At 29.2% G+C, this 11,854-nt stretch overlaps 1 protein-coding gene across 1 annotated transcript; it reads right to left on the bottom strand.

The window, feature by feature from the left end:
- Window positions 1–473: 473 nt before the first annotated feature.
- On the bottom strand, window positions 474–1,444 carry LOC106767418 (zinc finger protein 7). The gene has a single exon (XM_014652305.2). It carries the CDS (start codon window positions 1,157–1,159, stop codon window positions 650–652), a length of 510 nt encoding a protein of 169 aa, XP_014507791.1. The 5' UTR covers window positions 1,160–1,444; the 3' UTR covers window positions 474–649.
- Window positions 1,445–11,854: the final 10,410 nt, after the last annotated feature.

Genomic DNA, 11,854 nt, shown 5'->3' with positions numbered 1-11,854 from the left:
ACATTATAATTGTCAAAATTAATAAATAGAGTAAATATCAAAGAGTGGAGATAGAAAATAAAAATTAAAGAAGAAAAAACATAACTGAGACATCTTATATTATAAGGCCATAGAATTAATTTAGCTTTTATTTTATATTAAAATGTGTGTGACAATGAGTAAAATAAACTCTGAATGCCAATCAGACACGCACTTAGGTAGCTTTTTCCTGTAACCTGTGACAACTGATGCAATATTGTCGCTAGCAGGTTGGATGAAAATTCGTGTACTTTCAACGTTTAGGGAATCGATTTGGTTCCATTTTCTTGTCCTCTATCTTCCCTTCTAATGTCCAAAATCGATCCAACTCTTTTCATTTTCGGATTTATAAAAACACATACCTTTTATTTACTCTAACCTTCCTCTCATGTACTTTTAAATATTTTAAAAATATTTTTAAAAACTTAAATTAAAATAATGAAACGATCGATGATCATTTTAATTTAAAAAAGGAAAAGAAACACACTTAGCATTGAGTTGTTGTGATAGACATTACATGGAGATGGTTGTTTCTCTTGCGAAACCAATTAAAGCAGTGAATTAGGATAGTAGCCATGAGAGCTTATTTTGGGAAATGAAGAAGAAAACAGTAGTAGGGTGTGATGTTGAATCAGAGGCGAAGATCTAAGTCAATCTTATTATTAACATCTGATTCTTGTTTTGGCAAGTCCGGCCGAAAGCTACCTGGCCAATAGAAATCCACGGCCTGTTCGAGCAGAAAGGGTGTCCAGGATGCCACTCCAGCGCCATTAATGTTGGCATCACTGAATCTAGCGACCATAGCAGACCTTTCTCTGCCTGGTTTGTGCACAAGGGAGTGAGGCTGTATTCCGAGTGACCTAGATGCCAGAGAAGTATAAGCAAACCCCATTGGTGATCTTGCTGTCATCATCCTATGAGACTGGTAGCTTCTTGCTGCTTCTCTCTCCCTCTTGTGTGCATTCTGGTGACCCCCCAAAGCTTGTGAGCTGTAAAACTTTCTCATGCAGAAGTTGCATGAGAATACCTTGTTCTGCTCAGCCTTTGACGACTTTTGTTCTTCTGCTGCTGCCTCCACAGTCATGTCTCCTTTCAGGCCTAAACTCAGCCATTGATCCTGATCCTCCGTGAGGAAGGTCATGGTAGAGAATAGTTTTGTGGGAGAGGGAGAAGTTGTTGAGCTTAAATAAGGAGAAAGAAAGAAAGAGAGGGGTGTGATTGATTGAAGTTGGAAGTGGTGTTTATGAACTCAGCACTACGCCATGTCTTGTGTTCCCACCCAGTTTTGCATATACTTTAGAGGGGAGAATTGGGACAATGCTAATGTCATCTGCTAGTGTTGGCAATTTATGGCTTCAGATTCCTACTTGTCTTCACATTTACACTACTTCTAGCATCTATATAGCTGCTCGATGGTGGATTTCGAATCGACCCTTGACTATTAAAAGTTTTATGTACTATTAGACTCAGATTGCCTTTTTTAATTTTATACTTCACAAACAATACGTATAGGAATCGTTCTAGCTAAAACATATTATCTTAATTGCTTTAGGTCAAATAATTAAATTCTTTCTTTTAAGTCTGTTTTTTCACCTCAAATGTCACATACATAAAGGCTAACAGAGAATATATATATGAATGCGTCTCTTCTTCATAATTCAAACTTTGGTTCACCGTGAGAAATTAAATGTTTACACTAAACTTTGTTAAGGCCAAAGGCGTGTATGAGTGAGTGGTAGGTTGAAACATTTTTAGTAGGTTGGGTGTTCCCGTTAGTACTAACATTTTTCACTATCTTTGTGTGTTTGAGAATAAACTTCGATTGAGTTGAAAAACACTTTTTCACTATCTCATGTACAATCTCACATTATAATTAGTATAACCTAGATATAGGCTATACTTGTATCCATCTCATATTCAACGTGGATAATTTTAATTTCAAATTCTGATCCATCGACATCTACATTTTACTTCTATCTAAAGTCAATATATCAATAAAAATATTAATTATGAAATGGTTAGAACTAAATTGAAAATCAATTATCAAGTCGTTTTAGTTAGCCTCAAATTATCAAACACATATATAAGTCATAATAATAACCAAATATAAAAAAACATAATCGTTTTTAGTAATCTAAGAAAATTAATATTTAAACATGAACAGTTTTAGTAATTTAATTAACAATAACATGTAACGTGTTTGAAGTATATATATATATATATGAATAGGTGCAAGTATATAAGACGAGTTGATGCCAAAACTCTGATAAATACTTTACACGAGACTCATATTTAATGAGTATTTATTAATGGTTACCTATATTATCACAATCCTCACATAAAAAAAACGTCATGGTAACTTAATTAATTAAGAATGATATAATTAGATTAGACCAAATAAAGTCTCAAGAAAGATTCTATATCTCTAATTTCACCCTCCCTTTGTACCATGTACCGATTTTAGTGTCAACATCTACTTTATTCCACTTGTGAATTGCAGAAATTTTGTTCAAATATTCAACTTTTGGAAACTGGTGTAGAATATCATGTTTCATGCATTTTTGCTAAAATATAACATTATCCCTCATGTAATTTTTTTTTATTTTAGTTTGGTTTCCTAAGTTTAAACAAATACACTTTGATTCCTCAAAATGTTCGTGAATTTTTTGCATTTCCGTTGATATTTTGATTAACATGGCAAGCATCTGATGTGTCATTTCTCATAATTTGTCACATTTCACTAGATCACATTTGTATAATAAATTAATAATAAATTTAACATGTCTATCATAGACGAAGGTATGTTCTCTGTACTTCTAGACAAGTCTAGTTAGATAGATACACATCATCCCGTCTTTAGTATATTTAAAAAAAAAAAGAACCCTTTAAATGACTATAAAGTAAACTTTTCAAATTTAAAAAGCAAAATTTGAGTCTAAATTATATTTTTCTTTTATTTTCTTCCTCTGTTCTTATACAAGACTAAGTGATTAATAACTAATAGGAAGAGTGTTATTGTTATGGAGAAAATATTTCTCTTTTGTTTTTTTAAAAAAATATCATTACTTTTTATTGAAAGTATCCAAGAAAAGTCTAATAAATGAAGCAAGTATTTATATATATATATATATATATATATATATATATATATAACTGACGTGATAAGCATTATTACGAGTTTTAAAAAAAAAATCTCAATTAGATTAGCATCTCATGTTCATGAATGATTTCTACCACATCAAAATAAACAAATACTGACGTAGAGTGAAAAAAACATTAAGAGGATCAAGCTAAACTCCTACATAAATAAGTAAGTTTAAGAAATTGAATAACCATAACTAATAAAAAAATAATTTGAATATCTATCGTGCAATATTTTTAAACCAAAAAATAGTTTTTTTTTAATTTTAATTCTTAGAAATACACAGTAGGGAAGAAATAATAAAACTAATAATATATGTTAATAGGTATATGTTGAAGATAGAATTTGAATTGAAATTATTGTTGCACTTAGTTAGGAATAAGTTTTAAATATTTAAATTCGTTTCTATTTTTAAGTATAAAATATTAATATTACTTATATATTTATATAAGTAATATTAACAGCTTATACAAAAATAGAAACAACTTAAAAACAGAAACAACTTTAAATATTTAAAACTTATTCCTATAAGTGCAACCATAATTTAAATTCAAATTCTATCTACACTCCCCCTCACGTTGGCGCACGAATATCACTCATGCTCAACGTGTTAATGACTCCTGTAAACACCCTTCCACGTCTAATACAATAGTTAAGAATCACCTTGTTTGAACATCAGGTTTGGTAGGTAGTTGAAACTAACATTTTTAAATTCAATCTCTCCATTCACTTTGTTCCAATGTGAATCCAGAGTCATCACTTTGTGATACCATGTTGAAACAATTGTGGGAGATAATTCTCTCATTCATTCATTCATATTTTCCTTCTCAAATGAGGTACATTTATATAAGAAATATTAACAACTTATATTCAAACATAGGAAACAACTTAAAAACAGAAAACAACTTCAAATATTTAAAACTTATTCCTAACTAAGTGCAACAATAATTTAAATTCAAATTCTATCTTAAGCGGTATAGGATAGAAATAAAAAAGAAATTACATAGTTTGGGTGTATAAAATTAACATTTACTATAACGGGGGTTGATAGAGTGAACTACCCGGCTCTTAGATCTTTGAAGGATATCAATTATAATTTACTTTAGTAATCTGAATGGTATAATCGATAATAATAAAACGTGAATTTTGTTTGAATGATTTAAAAAAAGGTGAAGTAGGTTTAAATTTGGTTTGTATGGGGAAAGAAAAATAAGCGATGAAGCATGTGGTGGATCCTGCAAAGTACGTTGGTGTGTTTAACAGTGGTAGATTCTTGGAGTGCTGGTGTTTCAGAAGCCACAAATTTGATGGGGGGAAAAACATAGGCATAGTGGGATTGGTGAGGGTATGGTCCATCATCAAAGACATAAGATGGAGTTCATTTTGTTGTTACTCAGAGAAGTCACGGAACATCAGAAAAAGGACCAAATACACACTAAAGATAGTGGATCGAGTTGTCGCTGCTTCTGCTGAATCTTTATTTTTATTCATAATAATGTAATACTCCTATTCTGGAAGTTAAAGGGGTCCGCAAAAGGTGTCAATAATGGTTCTATAAAGTTAGAGGGGAGTGAGTTTTTAAATCAGTTTGTATGCAAGATATATATGATGATTGTGTGGTGTCTGGTTGTCAGTGGGCTACGTCCATCCACAGTACAAGTGCATTTTCAGCCACTTGTGCTTATTCTTAGATATCTAATGCCATTCTTAACAAAGTTTATGATTTCCTCACAAGCCATTCTGATGTTGAAGCTTCCTTTCCATTAAATAATTCAGCTGTTGGATTGATGAGTCGGAAGTTACCAATTAGACATGTCTTATCTTGTTCGAATATAATAAATTTAAAATTACTAGGATTAGAAGCCAAAAGAGTTGTCAATGTGCCTGCTTTTCTCATTCAACATCATACCATTTCCAACTATACAATCACTTCGTCGCTTCCTTTTGTTTTTATTGACATATCACAATCACTCAATTAATCAACTTCCATTTGCTTAGTGCTAAATTAGATGGTGAAAAGACCCTGCAATATCCATTATTTGTTCAAACATAAGAGTTTAAATAAAACCTTTGGCCAAAAAGGTCTTATTTTCTTTGATAATTAAAGTCAGCCAAACAAGTGAAGTGGTGATTGGATAATAAGTGCATATTGAGTCAAAATGTGATGAGGGTATCGAGTTGAAGAATTTTGTGACAAAGATACAAGTAAGCAAGCAACAACTGTTGGCTCTGAAGTGGTTAAAAGGAATAACCCAAGTGATCTTGGGTTGGCTTATCCTCATATATTCCTAGGTCTGCTTCTGTTTGGTTTAATGCTGCTTTAAAACATATACTAAAATAGAAGACAAAAAAGGTCACAGATGGCTTGGAAAAGAAAAATTGTGAAGGAGAACAAATTCTGATCATGTAGCAGATGCTAATAAAGTGTGGTCCTCTTTAAAAGTTTTGCTATTACACTTTGCAAAGCTCAATTCCTTCACTTACACGCTTCTACACTTCCATCACCATGTACAATCTGTGCCTTCATGTCAATGCGGTAAACACTGTATAAAGATTTATGATTTATTTTTTATTTACATTTTGTTAAACTTGTTTACTTTTATACAATGGAGGGCTTTAATTTACTTTTTTTTTTTCTTTTAAAAGAGAAAAACAACCTTGTTTTTATGAAAGTCCAAAGGGAAGAAAATAAATTACAAGTTTATATTATTGTCGAGTGTTTTATAAGTTTTTTAGAAAAACAATATTTGAACTTTCCACTTTATTACTTGTATAATTTTGTACACTTATCAATATCATAACAAATAACTTTTAAACTAACATAAAACATATACGTCAACTTAACATTACATGACATAATAATATTTTTATTGTATACTTTTTCTGATTATGTATGATATAGATCAGTTTGTCCAACATCAAGAAGTAATTGACGAACGTGTAAGCTGATCGATCACATTGATTATTGACACTAAAGACAACTGATCGACAACTGTTTAACACAATTCACCATCTTAATCATGGTTTATCATAAATCAATTAAATACTAGTATTAAGGTATGATTGAGTCATAATTAAGCCGATGATGGTAAGTGAAAGTCCTTTACAAATAGTATAAATATGGAATCTATGTAAGGTACTTATATTCATTACATCGTTTAATACACTCTATATTAAGACGTCTACTACTAACTTAAAAGTATCAGAGTATCTTCTGCTATTTTATCAACGCTTTAACATCTTCTCTCAAGTCAATTTCACCGACTCTTGTAACATTTATGCATTCCTCCATTGTTGGCTTAGTCATTACTTATTATATTATTGTGCTCAATTGTCCGCTCCCTTTGTTATTTGCCACCTTAGACAAGATGTCAACCTTAGTATTCTCAGTTCTCGAGATGTGTTCTATTATTGCTTCTTCAAACTCCTTCATCAGTTGTACCACTTTATGGTAATATCAGAGCAACATGTTATCTTTTACCTGAAATGTTCCTTTGACTTGATTTATCACTAGTTGCGAATCGTTCTTGCATCACACCTTTATTGCGCCCATTTCTTTCGCCAAATAAAGTTAAGTAGTTAAGGCCTCATATTCCATTTGGTTTTTGATACCTTAAACTTAAAGATTAGACTTGTTCGATCTTGATCTTATGGGGTCCTTCCAAAACAATCCTTACTTCTCCCCCTTTGATAATTGTCATTATTATTGTTTTAATTATGTTTATTTTTATCCTTTATTGGTATTTTTATTATTACATTTTAAATAATTAAGGTTTTATTAAATAATTTTGGAAAGAAAAGTATGTGGTTTTTGTTTGTGAAATATATTATAGATAAGTGGAAATCCTAAAAAATTGAAGAATATATTAAAAATTATTATTTTTTACAATTCATTCAAGTGCATTTTTCAGTCCCAGACAGTTTGCCCTAATTCGTTCAGCGAGCAAGACTAAGTCGGTCAACGAAAATGTCAGGCCTAGTATGCGAAATTAGGTATTTAAACATGTTTTCACGATGGTTTCGATATCTTCTTCCATTCTCACGACTAGAAATCACTTAGGATGTTGGAGAGAGACTCTTGGAGATTGTTTGGACTACTGAGAAGCTTCCTTCTCCTCCTTAGGTCTTTATCTTCAACCATGGAGGTTTTACCGTTTTTGGGTTGAGGATTGAAGGTGGAGATACAAATGAGAGATGCCATTGGACGTGGAGCAACTACCCAGAACCTTGGGAAAGACATTGATTCTGATATATGACTTCAATTTCTTTCCTATTCTTCAAATTTATAAACCTTAGGTTCTCTGGAGAGCTAAACCTATAAGTTAATATTAAATGTAATAAACTAATTTCTGATGTACTTTACGAGGTTAATACAAATTTTTTCCTTTTTTTAATGTTAGTATTTAACTTTTATACGTAATATTTGTTTAAACACCCATGGATTTCATAAATAAGTTAGGTTTCACATTCAATTACATTTCAAATAGAGATTATTAAATGTTCTACATTATATTATTAAATTTTTATAAAGAGAATATGCATTGATGGGAAGGTCAAACTGTTTTGTTCTTTCATAATTAAAATTTGTTTATGTGTTCCTATTTGCTTTTTGTTTATATTAATATGATAAATATATGATTGTATATACATAAATGATGGTTTATTAAATACTCAGTTTAAATTTGATTCTAAAAATTTTAAATTATTTCTAACTCAAAATCTTAAATTATTTCTAACTCAAAATCTTAACATATAAGTTTGTAGACTTTTTTCTTATATATTTTTTATTTTTAGTTATTGTGAAACTTTAAACTTCTTACTAAAACTTTTTCTAAGAAGTCTTCCTAAAATTTTTATTTATTTAAAATTTAAATTTGTATTTATTTAAAGGTTTAATCATTCTAACATTTTTTCAATGTTTTTTTTTATTAATTAGTTTTTTATTTTTGAAAAATTAAAGAAATCAATTCCTTTTCATCACCGTTTAAGAGATGTCAGTTATAATTTTTTAAAATATTTTTTAATTATTTTTATTTTTTATATTTTTAAAAGAATAAAAATTTGTCACATATTATAGTGTGTTATGTGGCAATAAAAATGTGATTTGAGAGTAAGAGTGTTATGTCACTCTCATGACGTATATGTCTAGTGTCAATTTGATTTTTATATTTTTATTTATTTTAATTTATTTTTAATTTTTTTATAAAATTAAACAATTTCGTTTTTTTTTTCAAATTAAAACAAAATTAATTTTATATATAAATGTTATACAAATATTTTTATTAAAATTAATATTTTCAGTTAAATATTTTTAACATAATTAAATATATATATATATATATTATATTGAGTTAATTATATAAATGTTAATTATATTTTTTAAATATATCTATAAGAGTTAAATGTGATTTCTGCTTTTCATTCTTCTTCTTTCATATTTTTTCAAAATCTTTCAAATTTATTTTTAATATTTATTTTCATCAATTGTTTTTCAACATAGAAATTAATGTTAAAAATAATTGAAAAAAAAAATCACAAATTGATAAATGACATTCTTTCTAAAAGTGTTAGTAAAAAAAAAAAAACTTATTGTATCAATTTTTAAAAATAGAAACTCTTTTAATGGGTGGTCCGATAACGGCCCGATAGCGGGTGGATCAATATGCCCAACAACAACAGAAATCGCTAGGATGGGTCCAGTCATGGCTCTGATGCCATGTTAGAAGTGGACTTTAAGCCTAACTCAACCCCACAAAATCGGCTTGTAGGATAAGGTTTGCACCCACTTATATACACTTAAATGACCTCATCTCTAGTCAACGTGAGACTTCCAACAATCGTTTGAATGATTAAACTTTATTTAAACCTTCTTATAATTCATATACAATTCTATGATGATTAAGTATGCATTAGTGTAACATTTTTTTATCAATATAATTATGCGTTTTAGTTTTAATACCAAATAAATTGTTACCATATCCTTTAGTTTAATACCAGTGTTTTATTTGTTCTTGTTATTTCCAGCAAAGAAATGACTTATGAGCTTTATGAGCAACTTCGATAGGCGTAATATCAAAGAGACAGAGTGTCAGAAAAGCAAGTTGAGGCTGAAGGGACAAAGATGAGTGTTCTGGAAACAAAATTAAAAAAGTATTAGGGTTTGTTTGGGAGAAGTAGTAAGACGTGGCAGCATTCTGAAACAGTAGTGAATTCTGGTATCTAATTAATAATGCAGAGAGCTTCCAAAATGAAGGTAGAGGATGATATCCATGCAATAGCACAACAACAATGCATGGAAGGAAAGCTAACAGTAAACTGCATAATCTTTCCTCTTGTGGGACATAATGCTGCCCAAAGTTCTAACACTGCCACGTGATCAAAACTACAAAGCAAACCAATGTGCGTCACATGTCACAATAATAATAATATGCAATGCATCCAATACACCACTCTCCTCTCGCCATGCTCACCGCCCATTACTACACCAATGTTGCCCTATATCACATCACATTTTACTAACAAAATACATACATTATGGATGAATCACATCAAACAGTTTTGACCCAAAATCCTTAATATGTAATTATGTTAAATAACCATTTATAATAAAATTGTATAACACTTAAATATAATTTATTTTTTTGTTTATTTTATTTTGTGGTGGTCTTTATTGGATCGATTACGATTAAATCCACCTCAATCCAATCAAAATGGATGAAAAAAAAGTAGTTCAAGAGTTTTATTTTTTGAATTCAAAACCCAATTCAACAATCGAGAGCAGTGAGGATGAAATATATAAAGATTAATAAGAGGATATAAATCAATAATATTATATAGTATTGATTTATCAGAAAAAGTTACGGAATAAATGATAGAAATGTAAATGGGTAAAAATATAATGGTGATATTTTAAAATAAAAAGTTATTGATAACTTTTAAAAAATTAGGAAAGAGGTTAAGTCTTATCATTTTGACACCACTTCATTGTAAAAAAATTGTGTTTGCTTAAGACAACTTTTGACTCACTAAGGTAAAGTCATGCTTACATGGTACGAGTTTATTGTTTATTTTTCAATTTAATTAAAGTCATGTTTGGGTAATATGATTTCTGTGTATTGTGATATAAATTTAAGTCAGGTAACATAACTTCATTTATGTAATATTTTAATATATATATTATTTGCATGTTTATGTTAATTTAATTATATTATTTTTATATTAATAAAAGAGCATCTAAAATCTAATTTCTAGCAATCTCAAAAGAATGTAAGAATATATTAATTCAACTTGGTCAAATATTGAACAGTAAATGATAGAATTAGAAAATAAAAAATTTTGCACATGAAGGAATGAAATATGTAAAAATGTATATGTTTGATAAATATTTATTTATTATAAGAATATATCACAAAATTTTCATACTTTTCTAACAAGTATAAGTATCTCAATTAAAAATCTAAAATGTAGAAAAGAGGTCAAAAACTAAAAAAAAATAAAAAATGTATTGGTAAATGGTAGACTTTTTTAAATTTTGGAACCCCAAAATGGGGATTGGTGAGTGCATTACCACTTGCAAAATTTCGAGCAACTTTCATGTATAAATCATTTTAATCTGAGTTCTCTATAAAAAAAGTATAGGCATTTGAAGTTTTTCTCTACCAAACTTTTGTATCTCAATCTATGAGTATTGTTACTCTATCAAATATATATAATAAGTTTATATCACAAAAAATTTGAGTCAAAAAATCAGGTTCTTAACTATTTTTAATGAATTTTAAAAAATGTGTTTGTGTAAAAAAAGGAAGTCTTACAAGAGTAGTGTGATCTTATCAAATTAAGAAATAAATGGAGAACCCTATTACCACTCACATTCTTCAACCTATCTCTAATCCAACACTCATAGAAAAGGAAGTTCATTAGTAACTTAACTATATTTTTAATTAGGAAAATGATATTTTGACACCAATTTTTGACACTATTTTGACACTGCACACGTGTCAAAACGTGGTTAGACGATTTCAAATTAAAAAAGTTAAAATAAGGGTATATTTGGAAGAAAAAAACCAAAGTTTTTTTTTTTTAATTTGAAATCGTCCAACCACGTTTTGACACGTGTGCAGTGTCAAAATGATGTCAAAAAATTGGTGTCAAAATATCATTTTCTTTTTAATTATTCGGCAAAGCTATGCCTGAAGCCCTTATCTTCTTCCACTTCCCTTTATCATATTCTTCAACACTGAAAAATTTTCAACCACTTCGATTAGTCACAGGAAAGAAAAGCACAAACTAATAACAATCCACGTTACCAAAAAGAATAAACAAGAAAAAAATTTCATTTAACCCAACTTTGTAATGGCCAAGGAATTTTTTGAGGAATGAGTCTTGAGTATAGGAAATCTTATTCCACTCTCAACATAAAACTTTTAGTTATTGTTTATTTTATGTGCCACTTTTTGACTAGATTTTTACTATGAATCATATTTGTCTCATTCATTTATCTTATAATACATCTTAGATTAAATATATGTTTTAGTCCTCATATTTGTTTCCCATTCTCAATTAGATCCTCATGTTTTTTTTTGTCCCAATTGCATCCTAATATTTGTAAATTTGAGACAATTAAGCCCTCTCAATTGGCCTACGACTTGAGAGGGCTTAATTACAAATATTAGGATGCAATTGGGACAAAAAAAA

This window comes from Vigna radiata, chromosome 7 (assembly GCF_000741045.1).
Source record: "Vigna radiata var. radiata cultivar VC1973A chromosome 7, Vradiata_ver6, whole genome shotgun sequence".
NCBI classification, from domain to species: Eukaryota; Viridiplantae; Streptophyta; class Magnoliopsida; order Fabales; family Fabaceae; genus Vigna; species Vigna radiata.
Note: the sequence above shows the minus strand (reverse complement) of the source record. Positions and strands in the feature narration are given on the sequence as shown.